The sequence below is a fragment of the Alligator mississippiensis genome, chromosome 1, assembly GCF_030867095.1.
Source record: "Alligator mississippiensis isolate rAllMis1 chromosome 1, rAllMis1, whole genome shotgun sequence".
NCBI lineage: Eukaryota > Metazoa > Chordata > Crocodylia > Alligatoridae > Alligator > Alligator mississippiensis.
The window spans coordinates 177,939,505-177,955,521 of NC_081824.1; the positions used below are offsets into that span (position 1 = coordinate 177,939,505).

Here is a 16,017-nt window from a genome sequence, read left to right on the forward strand (position 1 = left end):
TGGGCCCACAGTTTACCTAGGTTCCACACAATGCTGGTGCTCCCCTTTTCCCTCTTTACAGATGGAATAATTTCTCATTAGAAATAAAGAACAAATAAGCTAAAGCTACAGAAAAAAAACTATTTAGACCAGATGAATGAATTCTACATGTTGGATTCCTTGTGTAAATGATTGCATTGATCCCTTGTTTGGGGACTTAGTCATATACTATGTCAAATGTTTAGTTGCTGGCAGGTGGAACAGCCTGGGGAATGGGGAAGACCAAGATCAGACTTTGACAAGGGAGAGTTGAAGTCAAGTCTGAGGTGACAGACCAGGGCTGTGTGAGAAGGTTAGGAGTAAAATAAAACAGGGATGTCAGGGCTTTGAGGCATGGTGGAGGGCCACTGGAAAAGTGGTGTAAGGACTAGCTAGCAGAGGCACTGCAGCCTCATAGTAAGAGGACCTCAGTACAGCTGTGTGAGGTCCAAGAGCTAAAACAGCAGGACAGGCTGCAGGTGGGTAAGGGATGGATCTGTATGGGACCCAGGGCAGGAATAAGGGGGATATCCTTGATTGTAATCTTGATTGATTGATGTTCTTGAATGGAGAGGCCATTATAGCACTATTTAGACACTAAGGGTTAGAACAAGAATGTAAGAGTTGACTGGGGCATAGGCAGTCAGTCTTAATGATTAGGGGTATACCAGAATGGAAAAGAAGGTCAGCACTAGGTATCAGTCCCAGTTCCAGGATGTCAAGAGAGGGTCATGGCCAGAGCAAACAATTGAGGCCAGGAGATTCAAGGCAGTAACAAGATTTAACTGAAGTCAGGAGTGTCATAAACAACTGCACTAAATAAGGCTGTTGCTGGGACAAGGGCCTGCAACAAGTGGAAGGATTTATAGCCCTCGAGTCAGGTGTTTGTTGGTTCCCAATGGTTCCAGCTGGGGTTGGGGGCTGGCCAGGTGCCTGGGCTCCTGTGGCTGGTTCCAAAGTTCTGGGCTCAAAACCCCAAGGATCCTCATAGGAAGGGTGGTGAAGATGCAACATGTGCTAATCTCTGTGACCATAATGACTGGGGTATGTTATGGGAATCTGGTTTGGGTTGTAAAACTATTTTGCTGTGTGTTTTCCCTTCATGTGATCATACTTTTTCTAAAATAACTCTTGAGCACAAAGGGAATCCCAGTGGAGAGTTTTCAGTTCTTCTGGATAAAACAGTTCTCTCAACCAGAGTGGGCATTTGCTTAAGACCATCCGAGTTAGCATGAAGCCCTCACTCTGACAGTAGACCAAGAATAAGGAAACACAATGAACACAAAGTAGACCCCAAAGTGGTTTACCTTTCAGGAGCACTTCATTTAGAATTCTTTGCAGCTGTGAGGCATTGATATCTGAACCCTAAGGCAGAACAAACAAGAGCCTTCATAAGCACTGGGTCTCCTTATTTCTCACCTTGACCCTGATTTCTTTTCCTCACTCACTAGAAATCAGAAGTAACTCCATTGGTTAGTGGAGTGATACAGCTGCAAATTGGGTGGACAAATTGGGATCTCTGAACCATTTTCTTTTCTTTGTAGAACAATAATCAGCATTGCCAATGCAAGCATCTCAAAGTGCTTTCTGAATATTATTGCCACAAGGCAGAGTGGAGAAGTAACCTCCCCATTTTCATATAGATAAGCAGCTTTGGAGGGTTTAAGATCCACATCCAATCCTCTTTTGGCAGGCTAACACCACTTATTTCAGGGAAGGTTGACAAAGAAACCACCTACTTTTAGCCTGGAAACCTTGTGATTAGGGCACTTGCCCGTAGCCTGGAGGACTCAGGTTCTCACTCCCAGTCCTTGCTGGAGGGGTTTCTTTTTTAGCTATTTCTCTGTGGTACATTGTAGCTAGCAAGCAAGCCATGGGCTAGGCAGTTTCAGGAGTGCTCTCCTGTTGACACTGGTCCACTGATAGCCAAGAGAAGATATGACAAGCAAGGCACACTTCCAAAGACACTTTCCTCCTGTCCCCATACATCTTCTCCTTTTGGGTGCTCAGTGGACCAATTTAAATATCAGAGGTGGAGAATGACACTTTCAATATGTAAGTCCCTGGTCTGGTGGTTATGGTACTATCTTAGGTAGGTGCAAAGCCTCTCTGGCTGAAGGGGGCTTCCTCCTTGCAGGGCAAATGACCTCACCACCAGGCTACTGGAGAAAGAGTAAGATTATTGTCCTCTGTTTTGTGACTTACACGGGGTTATTGGCCTTTCCAGTAAGAAAGACAATGTTTAGATCTGCAAATAGTCTGCTGATGATCTCAAGCTGCATAGACAGCAGCATAAAAACATGGCTGGGTACCCAGGGAGGCTGCTACACACAGAAACAGCAATGACTGCTGGTTGCAGCTGCTATTACCATCATGCAGTTGGGGCAAAAGCTGTATTTTTCACCCTCCCACCCCTGTCAGCACCCAGGGAGGTTGCACCTGTAACCCCACCCTAGTTAGGCTACTGCTTATATAGCTATCTTAACAGCATGCCTACCTGTCTAAACCTGATGTTGGATTTAAGCCTAAGTTACTTGTCCAAGGTCACAAAAGAAGTCTGTGGCTGAGCAAAGCATAGGATTCTGGACTCTCTATGTGATGGCTTAGCCCCCACCTCACCTTGTTCCACCTAGGATTGCTCTGGGGGTCTTTTTTATCTGAAGATGCACAAGATAAGCCAAAGCAAAATTCCTCTGAATTATACATTGGTTTACTGGGATATCAGCAACTAGGCAAAATTACCAGTAACAGCTACATACAGTAGTGAATATACAGATATACTGACTACAGGGTGATGGCTTTTCAGGTCCTTCAGAGCCTGTTATCATAGGAAAGACAAACTTCAGACTCCCACATGTGTGCTTTGGAACTGCAGAGTCGTATTCGGTTCAGATACAAACTTTCTATATTTTTGCCCATTTCTCTGAAATAATGATCTCTTGCCAATTCAGGAGGGAGCAGGGAAGGTCTGAGTTATGACATGACATATGCTTCTACCTGGGGTTTTATCAGCATCAGTGTGGTCACCAGTTTATTCCTCTCAACTCACTTGAAACAGTCCCTTGTGGATGCATCTTCTTTCACATGCTATTTGTTATGATTCAGAGATTGAATCATTTCTGGCATCAATTTGTCAGTGAGAAGGAATGTAGTGACATATCTGGCACCAAGGCGTTCGGGGTATCAGGCCTCCCCAGCAACCTTTACTATTGCTTAATTAATTATTTGATTGTATGCTTGGAGATGTTGGGCCACCTAAAAGTAGAGATGATTCATTCAAGTACTCAGTGCACTATACCAGTAGTTAACCTGCACTCTATACAAGTCCACTTATTCTATGCCTAGCTCAGCCACCAACTTCTTTTGTGACTCAGAGAAGAATGAAGAGGTGGTACGTAGCCACGTCTGTGTCCCTTCCCAATCCTGCAAACTCTAGGTACAGGGCAAGGTTCCTCTCATGAGTTTGAGCAACATGAAGGCTGCTTTCTCCTGCTAGTAGTTTCCAGAGACTTGTACAGCAAGTAGGAATACACAAGGGCACGCTAGCCACACCCTCTTTCTTGGCCACCAGGCAGGGATGTGGCATAAGAGACCCCCGTACACATTCAGGTAAAGGCACAATGGGATCTAATAAACTTAAGGTAATTAAGTTAGTCTTAAGGTAATTGCACAATTAACCAGTTAATAGTGCGATACCTGTAAGTGGAGAGGGGGCTGGAGTGACTACCCTGTCTTTATGCTGCAAGAGGATTTATCTATTCACTATTATTCTGGCATAAGCAAACTGAGATTCTGAGCCACTGTCTCTTGTACGTTGACCCCATAGATCTATGCTGTTCATGTGCTGACATATAAAATCTGCCTTCCTTGTCCCCACTACACCCCAAGACCCCTCCAGTGCATTCTGTATGACTGTCTGTGTCATTTTCACCTTTATGCACTGATATAGCTATTAGCTGTGAGAGGTCTATTGTGCAAAAGCTTTTGGCAGCAATTTTTTTCCCTTGACTAAGTCAAGGAGCCCTTTATAACAGTTTATTAAACCATTAAAAGCATCTCCTGTGAACACACACAGCTTGGCTCAGAGAGAACGGGAATCAATTACTCCAACACTGACTGATGTATGCTTTCCAAATGCAGCAAATGCAAGCTGGAAACAAACCTGATCAGAGAGGGAAAATATCCAAGACTTACTGCTAATTGCTTGTTAAAAAAAAACCCCAAACAAACAATCATCCTCTAATATACCAAGCTAGCCATTCTATTCCATCTTCCATTTTTTTTTCCTCTGGATTTTGGCAGGCAGATCAATACTGTTTTGAGGATATCCATTTGAGGATTGATAAACCCACATTTATTTCTAAAGACATTTTTCAGCGTGGATTGATAGCAAGAACAGAGCTATTTTTTTACAATGCCACACACATTTTTATTGTTTTTTTTTCTATTAAGCAGTTTTATTGAGGGTACCTGCTTAGCATATCTTAGAAAGATGTTTTCATAGTTGTTGTCTTGGTTCTGTTTGGCTACATCCTGGATTAAAGCAGAACAAGCACATACTGAAATTAAGTCACAACAGAGGTAGGGGGAAAAACCTCATTATTTATGTAGCTTTGTAGACACATACAGCACTTTATAGCTGGTAAGATATGAATAACAAAGGATACAGTATTTTGCCTCAAAGACCTGGCAGTTCCAAGGAAAGAAGAGATGCAGCAGGGATTAGACAAGAAGCAGCGCATAGATGTTATTGCTATATAGAAGAGGGGCAAGGGCTCAGAAGGGATTTGAAGGAGGACAAGGGGGAAACCTTGGCGTCCCTTAATGGAAGGATGTTCCAAGCAGAGGTGTAACTCCCAGATTCTGCATCCTACACAGGTGCTGGCATGGGCTGAGCTGGCTGGGGCAGTGGTGGCAACTGCTTTTTTTGCACGCCCTTTAAATAGGAGCCTGAGGCTGGTGCCTGGGCCACCCACCCCTCATCATGCTAATGGTTCCAAGCACAGAGACAAAGGAGGGGTCAGAAGAATCTTAGATGGATGGTCAGGAGTATGTGAATATCAGAATAGGAATTGGAAAGCCTAGGCAGAAATACATGAAGGAGGGAGACATGTCTGAGAGGAAGACTGCATAGGCAGCATTGAATTAATCTTTTGGGCCCAGGCTGCTAATCCTCTCCCATGCAAGTAGTTCCACTGACTTAAATAGGATGATTCACATGAGTAAGGACAGTTTATATGAGCAAAGTTTGTAGAATCAGGTGCCATGTTAAGAAAAGGCAAAATATTGGTTAATGACATTTGGTGGGGAAGTTGACAGCGTCTGAATGCAACTGGGTAATAGATACTTATGTTTATGCTCTCATTAATGGGGCTTAATTGCTGACTCCATCATTAGCAAAAAGGGACTCGAGTTTCTCTTCTCTGACACTATTCAATGTAGTGCTGGTACTCCTACTTTTCACTGCTCTTAGCAAGAGGAAAATCAGGCACAGTGCTTTTCAAACTGAAGCGCCACACAAGGCAGGAGGGGGCTGTCCAGTAGAGTATGCCAGCTCTGGAAAGTCTATAAGTCACAGAGGGCTAGTCGAGCAGGTGGACTAGAAATTGTACTGCACATGGGCAGCAATTATGTGGGCCCAAATCTAATCTCACAGTAGTTATAACTGGTGTCATTTCACCAACTTTCCTAGAGAGACATTGATATAACTGAGGAGTGAGAGGAATCAGGATCAGAGCAGACCTGCATTAAAGAGTATTTGTTTCTGGCAATCCATCATCTTCTATTTACATGGACTAATCCTCATGTGGAAAGTAAAGATGCAGTGCTGCAGATTGGCATAGTCTTGATGACAGTGATTTCAGGTACATTCACTAAATATCAAGGACCTGGTTCTGAAGTTCTCTCTCCAATGAACTGGTCTCTTAGTCCAGGGCTATCCAACTTCTAAGCAGCTGGGGGCTGCACACCCTGTGGATCACATTAGGGGTGCATGAGGCCGCGTGCTGCATGCCTCTCTTCCCCCACTGCACCATGCACCCATTACTACACCATGTGCCCAGGTGCCCTCCTTCCCCTATACTTCACTGTGCCACTCAGGTACCCTGGGCTGCAGACTGCAGGCCCCACCAGAGGGAGAGGGAGAGGGAGCCCAGAGGCTGCAGCTGGAGTGATAGGGGGAGCAGTGGCTGGGTTGGAGCCCAGAGGCCACAATTTATCCCCTCATGGGCTATATGAGGCCCGTTGGACAGCCCTGCCTTAGTCTTATTAGCAAAATGGTACAAAGGAGTGCAGAATGGCTGGGCTGAGCCCAGAGCAAGGCATCAGACACAAGAGAAAGCAAAAGCCATGGTAGTAAGGGAGGGAGAAAAGTGGGGGAAGAAAAGAGGCTTTTTAACACCTGTACCATAAAGCTGATTCATGTGTCTCCAGTTGTTTAAATCAGAGGCTGGCTCTCTTTCAGAGAAGAGGGGCAGCTACTTCTGACCCAGCCACTACCACAAGCTACCATCCCCTTGGCAGTGCCCAGGCCACCTGCTGCTGTCTCTGCCTTGCACCATCACTGACTCCCATTCCCAATGGCAATGGTGAAGGCCAAATTTGGTGGTGACGGTAAGCAGTACCTGCCAAAGGGGGTGCAGAGAAAGCACGGAGTGCTGCAATGGGGGCAACACTTAGGAGATCAGCAGCATGGCAATGGCAGAGAAGGGAGGCATGCCAGGCCAGGCTAAGTGCTGCTGTGAGCTGGATTTCAGCCATCATAAGCTGCTAACCCTTGATCTAAATCACTTTTCACATGTTCCTACCTTTGGCGATATGAGGCTGAGCCTGGTGTTCGGGTCTCTAGAAAATATCACAAGAGTCATATCAGAAAAGAGAGCATTTGAGTGCATATCTGCAGAAGAGGGTAGTGGACACTGCCTGGGAGTCCCACTCTTCAGTTACCATGAGTGTGTCAGCAATGATGCTTGTAATAGTGAGCAACACATGGCTTTGGTTCATAACTGGACCTCATAAATCTCAATAAGCAATCCAGTGCCCGGGGATCTTTATTAAGCCACTTCATTAAATAAAAATGGATGTGTGGTGCAGTTTCTTGCTTTGCAAACACACTGAGGACTCACATTTGAGGGCAGTACCTTGCAAGTGGCTCTCAGTCAAATTGGAATAGTGTACTGCTGTAGCAGTGATTGAAATGGGCCTGATTCTCTTCTCACACCTATTTTACTGAGCACTAACTTCTCTGGATTTACACTAGTATCAGAAAGAAGAGAATCAAGCCCACTGTCTACTCAAGCAGAGCTTTCTTCACAAGAAGGCAAGAGATACTTGTTGCCTTACACTGAGCATATCTTTAGGAAATCTTCACCTCATTTCCTTTTAGCCAGTTTAATAGTTACAAACACAAGATTAATATTATTAATAAAAAGACTCAAGGAGCACTTGAGGACATGAAAAAGCAACAAGTTTAACACAGAAGACAAATTTAAAGTCCACATAAAAATTAACCTGTTGGCCTCATTGTTACTGAGGCAAATAAAAGAGCAGCGCTCAGCACTCCAATCTTGCTTTAGTTGAAAAAAGCAATATTTGTAGCATACTTTATATTTCCCTGTGTTTATTGTAGTACAGCAGTTCCCTAGCTCCGAGTGTACTGGCAGTTGTGGTAGGCCTGGTCACACTCTTCATTCCCAGCTGCTACCTTCACCTACACTGGGTGGGTCTACATGTGCAAATAATGTGATGCAATAGGGCGTGTGTAGACAAAACGGGAGCCCTAAATTGAAGCGGTGGGTTTTTTAAAACAGCGGTTCAATTTAGGGCCCTTTATACCCCCGTGTCATGCACACACCTGAACTTACCTGCCTCTCCGGCAGCAGGAAGGGGAGGGCTAGCTGCCAGTAGGCAGAGCAGTCCCTGGATTGCGGGGGTGGGGGGTGCTTCCCCTGTGGCAGTGGTGACCCCCTCACTTCCTGGTGGCACCCAGCCACAGGCACCTGGCTTGGGCAGTCCCAGGGGGCACAGGGGGATACAATGTACATGCAGCTGCAGAGGGAAGCACCAGGCCCCTGCACAGCTCAGGCAGGTAGGCAGGCTCCAGGGGAAAAAAAAAAAAGATCAGGCTCCCTGCTTTTCTTGGGTGAAGCCTGCCTTCCTGGGCTGATGCTAGGCTGCCTGCATGGGCTTCCTGCAGAGCTCCAGAGCTGCATGGAGCCCAGTGCTTCACTCCACAACTGTAGGGCAGCAAACTAAAACTCTGCCGGCAGCTTGCCCTCCCCTCCCCTGTGGAGTTTTAGTTTGCTGCACCCCAAGACTTTTAAGGTGCATTATACCACCAAATTTGCTATAGTATCTGGAATTACTGAGCGATACACCACTGACGCGTGCAAACACTGACACCATTAAAGTGGTATAAAAGCATGTAACCTGCTTCAAAGTGTCATGCACACATGCCCCTCATTTTGTCTACGCACAGCCATAAACTCTGGCACATATTGTGGGGCTAGGTAGCAGGCAGTCCCTGCACTGAGCACTCTCATGCCCCAGCCAGCATCTACATGTGCATTGCAGCACACTAAATAATGCCACCATAAGATAGCCCTTGTATTGACAAGTACTAACCTACAGCAGTGTTTATTAGTTTACTGCAACCCAATAGGGCTGTAAAAGTAGATGCTGAGACTTTACTGTGTAGTTGATTACGTAATGCCACAACAAACGTTTCATGTAGATGTGCACACTGAACAGTATCTTGCTACTCAGTCAGCATGTCTACATGAGATGTTTACTGCAGAGTTGCCTAACTAGCTCTGCAGTAAAATCTGAGTGTCTACATGTGCAGCCCTATTATGCCACAGTAAACTAATAAAGTCTGCCTTAGGTTAGTACTTGTAAACACAAGTTCTATCCTACAGTAGCATTCTTTAGTGCACCACAATGTACACGTAGACACTGACGGGGCTCACTGGGGCATGAGAGCACTTCAGTGCAGGGGCTGCCAGCTGACTCCAGCCAGCCCCTCTGCAGCACAGCCTCAGCCAGCCCCTCTGCAGCACACTGAGCCAAGTTGGACCAGCCCTGGGCTGGCCCTCTGAGCCCCCTGCCCCCTCTGAGCCAGCACAATGTGCTATGGTCCTGGGCACATGTGTTAAACATAGTCCTGGAAGCAATAAACTCTGGCTCAACATATGCCAGCAATTACTGCATCACATTAATTGTATGTGTCAATGTGCCTAGTGGCCATGTTTACACATGTGCTTAACCGTGGAGTAGACTATTTAGCTGTAGAGTAAAGCATCACCATCTACACATGTGACAGTATTAGGCCACAGTAAACTAATTAATCCTGCAATAAGATAATAATGTTGGGACAGTACTATCTTATGCTGGGGTGATTTACTGTGATTAAATTCACATGTAGACATTGACCATGGGTGTAAATTGTTCCTCATCAAGCCAGCCAACCTAGGGCCAGACTCCTGTCTGCTGCCTAGCCACATGGCTCTGCACTTTTAGCATGCTTGTGACTCAGCCAGCCCCTCTGCCACCTGATGCTGGCAGGCAGAGCCCAGGGCTGACCCCCCTGTGCCCTCTGCCAGGTTGGGACTGCTCTGTTTCAGCTCAAATTGCTGCTGTCCTGAGCACATGTGTATATGTTGTGCCCAGGAGTAGTTTACTCTGGCTCAAACTGCTCCAGAATGTATTGCTTCTGGGTACCACATTTACATGTGTGCCCAGGACCATAGCATGTTGCACTGGGTTGGAGCAGCCCCAGCTGGCAGGAGGTCTGGGGGGGTCAGTCTGCCAGCCCAGGGCTGCTCAGACCCAGCTCAACATGCCAGTACTGGGTCATAAGAGTGCTCCAGTGTGTGGCTAGCTGGCTGACAGCCCCCACACTGAATACCCTCATGCCCTAGCCAGCCCTGTCAGCATCTATACATGTGTTGCAATGGAGTAAATAACTCTGCTATAGGATAGTACTTGTATTTACAAGTACTAATCTATGGCAGAGTTAATTAGTTTACTCTGTCCTAATAGCACTGCACATGCAGACACTGAAAGTTTACTGCAGAACTAATTAGGCAGCTCCGCAGTAAACATCTTGTGTAGATGCGCCCAGTGAGATGATTTGTGGAGTAAGACCCCTAAGCCACAAAAAGTATTTAGGTAACAAGCTCCCAATGGTTATGAATGAGAGCTAGCTGCCAACACACCTTGGAGGCTATAGGCCACAGTTAGTAACAGATGTGCGTAAGGGCATGTCTATCCCGCCTCTGCAGCACTCTTGAGAGGACCACCAAATTCAGACCCTGCCTGCTTCCTTCAACTCCATGACAAACCTAGAAATGAGACAGTGTAACTGGTCTGAGGTTACCCTCTGCAGCCACTCTTTAAGTGAGGTGGAGCCAAAGACCTGGAGAGCAGCAGAAGGGGGATGATATGTGCAGAGTGGGAGCAGCTTGGTTGGATGTGGTTTTTAGTAGTGCTCTCAGGTGTGCCACGGCTGCAGAACAGACATGTCCTGGAGCTGACAGAATTCTTCCCCCTGAGAGAAGCTAAAATGATATTGGCCCAGACTGCAGCTCTCTAACATGCATAACCAAGCAGTTACTCATATGAATAGCCCCGATGAAGTCAGTCTAGCTCAAAGCCTTTTTTCAAAACTAATTGTTCCTGCGGGCTTGAATGTTTTGCTATCACAAGTAAGAAGAAGTGTTCATCAAACAATCTCTTAAGTAAAGTGTGGGCCATATTATGTGAGAATCCAAATACAGGGTATAGCGCAGGGTATTGTGGCAGTGCCATTATGTAGTGCATTTACAGGAAATGCATTTATGTTGGTTAGGAATAACTTTACAAGCATTGTTCCAGAATCTACAAACCTATCTTTGCTGGCTGACTTTCCAGCCCCCGTGGAGTGTTATTGATCTGTGCAATGAATCCACCTACATAAATTGCGCTACAGAATCAGGTACTTCAGTTGTAAGCACCATGCCATCTTTTAATGCCTCTGCAGAACACTAGCACAACGGGGCACTTATCTTGATAGGGACCTATCAGCATTATTGCAATGGAATTATTTAAGAACAACAGCAACTAACACAAGGTATGAGTCCTTTTTACTTGGAACAGAAGTTTACTACCAGCTGGAGGGACATCTCAGATATAGAGAATGTAATGCGATGCTCAAAATGATGCTTAATGAATGCTTAGGCTTTCCTGGAAAGCATGGGCCTATCTGCTGGAAATGTGATCATTGACTTGATAACCCTAGATGGAGCATTGTTCTGTTCTGTGACTGTAGTCCTACACAAAGGTACGCCTAGCTTACATGCCTATTAGTGTTACCAACATCATCCTTGCCACTAAACCTTATCTTTGCATTATTTTTCCACAAAACCAATAAAAACAAAACTTTGCATTACTTGCCTTGACTGTAGAAACAGTCTTAACAAGCATTCTAGCTCTGCACACTGTAAACATGGCTCATATAAGTGGCACTTATAACAATCTTACTTGCTGTAATCTTGACTCCGCAGGAAGATTCGTAGGAGGAATTCAGACTCCTGGCCTTCTTTTGACGTAACTGGAATAATTACATAGGTGCCTTGGCTCAAAGTAAAGCAACCAGTGATGTCTCGGACTGCGATGAAACCTTCCTTCCAAGGTGTAAATTTATATTGTGAGAAAAATGCAGCCGGCAATCCATTCAGCTGGTCCTGGAACTGAAGGAAATTGTTGCCAGTGGCAATTTTGTACTCTCACAGCACTTCTCAACCACACTGATCCAAAATAGCTTTACAAATTCCAGCTTGTGTAAATGGGCATCACCCCACCCACCACCAAATGTGAACATCTCTGGTGTGGAACAGCAGTTAAGAGCACCCAGCAGCACTATGCAAGAGTGTAGCAAGTGAAAAAGAACTAGAGGGGAGGGGTGGGATTTTAGGTGGGCAAAGCATGGTTAACCGATCTGGAATTTGTCCAGGGCACTGAGGCAAATAACCTTATTCTTGCAAAAGCTTCCCTGGGACACATCATGGCCATGAATGGTTTGAACCCTGGTTAGATATTTCATCCGGCCAAGAATATCTCCTAGCAGCAGAGCAGCAACTTTACATTGGTTTTTTTTAAAGGAAATAACATACCCTGATATTTCTTCTGTTATTCCAATATTTTTGTCAAGAGGAAACAAATATAATGTAACAGCTATTACTATGATGGCATGTAAAGATAGCATAATAAAAAAAGCCCTTACTAAACACATTCCCCCCAAATACATCAGAGTGTATAAATTCCATTTAGAATGGTTATACAGCGTGACACAGTTATTTATGAGCCATGTCGTCAGGAGAAAATATTATAAGCCTTCTGTCTGGGGGAGAAAAAAGACTGCTATTGGGAACAGGGGAGATATTTGGACTTCAAGGTATTGCAGGCCAGATGCTCAGCTTGTATTAATGGGTGTTGTTCCATTGAAATGAATGGTGCAATCCTCATTTACACCATCTGAGCCTTACTCTGAACTCCTTCCACTGAAAACGCAGAAGTAACTCCTGTATATCCCAAATGAGTAAAGCTAGTGCAAGATCAGAATCAGGCCATGTTTACTCAGCTATTGCACAACATTAAACCTCCCTTCCAGCCATGCATTAGTGCTCCATGTCTCATAGCCCTAAGAAACCCTTTAATAAATACAGACATATCCATTTTGTTGTACACCCTGTACTGTACAGTGCTTCTTTCTTATCCTGCCAACACTTACTATCTATTCTGCTTCCAAGTGGTGATTTGATGGGTCTCAAAATGTACTGAAAAATGAATAACGAGAGCATGTTGTTTTGCAGGGGGGAGTGAGAGGTGAGTGAATTTTAGCATGTGCCAGTCAGGCCCAGCGAAAGGAGAAGCTGCATAAGCAACTGGCCTTCTTTACATGTGAAAGTTCCTTCTATATAATTTAAGATATGAATTTAAACCAATAATGTTATAAGAGTGACACCCTCTGGTGTGGACATTCTTATAGTATAGAATGATATGGCTGGTAAAATTACATAATTCTACTGCCCCTATCCCTCAGTAATAAATGCCAGCAACTTCTCTCTGCAGGTCTTAAGCTTCCCATTAAAAGGGTCTTTCATTGCATCAAAATTCTGAGGCCTCACTTGAGCTAGACATTTCATCAGATGTGAGCCATAGGCAAATATTTCCTGATGATGACACCATGACTGCCAAACTCATTCCATTTGTGATCCCAGTCAAATTGGAACACAGAGCCTCTATGGTGAAATGGTGACTTGGACCACAGAATTATACACTGCTTGGCTTCCTGATTTCAGGTTAATTCAATTGCTACATCAGACATGCAGATTCAGATCCTTAGCTGGTGTGAAATGGTATAGCTATGCTGAAGATGCTAAGGCTGCATCAAATCCCACCAGTTCAGGACACGGCCCTTTTGGCAAGAACACTCAAAAGGTTTGCACCACCTTGTGTGTGTTTGGTATCTTCAGACTTAGAAGACCAGGATGCATAAGGGTCCTAAGTATCAGGTTTGAGATAATTATGGCTTCTTTAAAAAACAGGGATCCACATCTTGGTAGGATGAATTGAGCCCTTCACACATCACCAGCGGATAAATTAGGCACTCCTCTGTTTAATATATTCAGAAACAACTCCATTGGAGTCTACAGAGTTAAACAAGTTTATCATGGACTCAGGTCCACTGTTTATTGATCTTTCAGACAAACCCTCAAAAGCAAGGCTTTGGTCTATACCATTTAGATATCTGGCACTTCTTGAAAGATCAGAGGTTTACACGGGTGAACTTGGCCAACCTTCTGTCTGCAGTCTACTGTACTCTGTGTTTGTTAACTGCTTCCCACACCAGAGATGGCTGCATTTCAGTTATATGTATGTGTTTCTATACGCTATGCGTCACAACAAATACAGTTTTACTGCATTAAAGTTTGGATTTGTGACATATCAGCCAAGGAGATATACTGGCAATGCACCAAGGGGAAAGAAACTTCAAGAAAATAAAGGCAAAATATTAGTTAAAGTATTGCAGTAAACTTAAAGAAATCAATACAGCCAAAATCAATGTTAATGTTCACACTTTCTGCGATTGCTCTTCAGTCCTGAAGAATGTTGTTTATAAATATATGGATATGAGAAGGCAGTACTTATATATATGCTGTCCACACATACATATAATTATTGGAATTGATCATATTTTTCCAGGTTTTTAATGACAACACAGACTGAAAATTCAATTTTGAATGAGTTTGCCCCTCCCGCTGCCTCCGGCTCTGGAAATTATTGAACATTTAAAAAGAAAAGAAAAAAATAAAGTGAACATACCTGGGGATCAACCTGAGGAGATAAAAATATGTATTTTCAATAAGACCAAGCAAATCTAAAGACCTGCCCTCTATTCCAAAAACCCTTGATTAGACAAAAATCCCCTTTTTATTATGATCTAATATGAAAGTTGTCAGTTTGGGTCCCCTCCCACTTTATATCACTCCCACACCAAACGCCTGCTCCCAGCATATATACAGAATAACTTCAGAGAAAGGAAAGGCAATTCACCAAGGGTCAGACTGTGCTACTGTTACTCACAATGAGGACTGCTCTAATACCTTAATACCTAATACATGTTGGAGGTGGTTTAATTTACCATGATAATTGGAAATCTACCACAATAATACCAAGTCAACGTGTATCTGCAGATGTGACCAAGCTACCGAAATGGCAATTTTTGCCATCGTTTCTTGAGGTGAATCTAGGTAACGTGTTATGTGGACAAGGGCCCTTCCTTCCCACGATTTCAACAGAGCTACTTATAGAGATACTATTCATTGCAATTGTGGGCTTCATAATCCAGCCCTAACAAGCACCATTTCTACTATTTGGACAAAATGGGTCATTACCTCAGAGGGCAGTGAAATGCCCAATGCTTGATGAATCTTGAGGGACTCCTAGTCAAGAGATATAGTCAGAGATTTCCCTATTCACCTACAGCAGCAGCAGCAGTAACTCTTAAGGTACTGCCCTTACAGCATCCTGCAGGACTAATAACTACACAACATGAAGTATTGTGGGCAAGGATTAGGAGTTCCACTGAATGGATGCTCTTTATATTACCTTTTACTCCTCACCAGAGATCACTGCCGCTGATTTTTAATGGGCAATAAAATCTGGGACGAGCAGTGCTCTATTTTTTCATGAGTAACCGGTAGATTTATGACATCATTTACTCTCCTGAACCTCAGAGTTTGGGTCTGAGTGAAACCTGCCTCGAATTCAAGAGTGCACATATGTGACGTCTGATTCAGGCCAGTCTTGATGTCATTTATTCTCCCAGTTTTAAAAACCTCTGTGGCCAGTGGCAAGGCCACTTACAATCCACCAGCTGCAATATCCACAATATATGTGACAATGCCTTGACAATCACAACATTCATTGCTGAAGGATTGCAAATCATCCTTGCCTGTTTTAGACAGGAGGCTCCCACTGAATTAGTGAGCCCACGTGTGTCTGCCACATCTTCCTCTTCCCATAGGCACTCTAACATGCACCAGGTCAGAGTCTACACGGAAGTAAAATGGCTGCTTCTAGCTCAAGTTACCAGAAACTTCCCACATGCATTGGAGGACATATTTGAGCTTCTAATATCTATACAGAGGCAAAACCAAACCACACCTAAACTGCCAGACTTGCTGCCCATAATGGCTGGTTCTGCTTACCCAGAAAATGAAAAAGCCAATGTCCAGTTTTGGTGTATCTTGTGCATTGTTGGGAGGTTTTTGCATCAGTGACACCACAACGTTATTCTCTTTCTGATCAGCATCTACCACCTTGATGAAGTACTGAGGATTCCTTGAAAATGCTTCTGCTGAGAAATTATTCGTTTAATTAGAGGTGGTACAATAGTGCCCACCGGTCTGAACCAAGATGAGGACCTGACTGGTAGATGTTGGGCATACCCATGGTAAG

General features: G+C 44.3%; 2 protein-coding genes across 3 annotated transcripts in view; both read right to left on the reverse strand.

Annotated features, from left to right (window-relative positions):
• LOC132243267 (calpain-13-like) overlaps positions 1 to 14,786 on the reverse strand; it is a 35,235-nt gene extending 20,449 nt beyond the window's left edge. Inside the window, exons 1-6 of the mRNA XM_059724240.1 lie at positions 14,766 to 14,786; positions 14,380 to 14,391; positions 11,536 to 11,777; positions 6,825 to 6,861; positions 4,489 to 4,551; positions 1,326 to 1,383 (exon numbers count right to left, since the gene is read on the reverse strand). Coding sequence (XP_059580223.1) covers positions 1,326 to 1,383; positions 4,489 to 4,551; positions 6,825 to 6,861; positions 11,536 to 11,777; positions 14,380 to 14,391; positions 14,766 to 14,786 — 433 coding nt within the window. The remainder of the gene's footprint in view (positions 1 to 1,325; positions 1,384 to 4,488; positions 4,552 to 6,824; positions 6,862 to 11,535; positions 11,778 to 14,379; positions 14,392 to 14,765) is intronic.
• A 264-nt stretch (positions 14,787 to 15,050) lies between these two features.
• The window catches only part of CAPN13 (calpain 13), a 44,636-nt gene continuing 43,669 nt past the window's right edge, over positions 15,051 to 16,017 (reverse strand). For both annotated transcript variants that reach the window (XM_059717281.1, XM_059717278.1), the window contains exon 11: positions 15,051 to 15,916. In XM_059717281.1, coding sequence (XP_059573264.1) covers positions 15,690 to 15,916 — 227 coding nt within the window. In that variant the 3' untranslated portion in view covers positions 15,051 to 15,689. The remainder of the gene's footprint in view (positions 15,917 to 16,017) is intronic.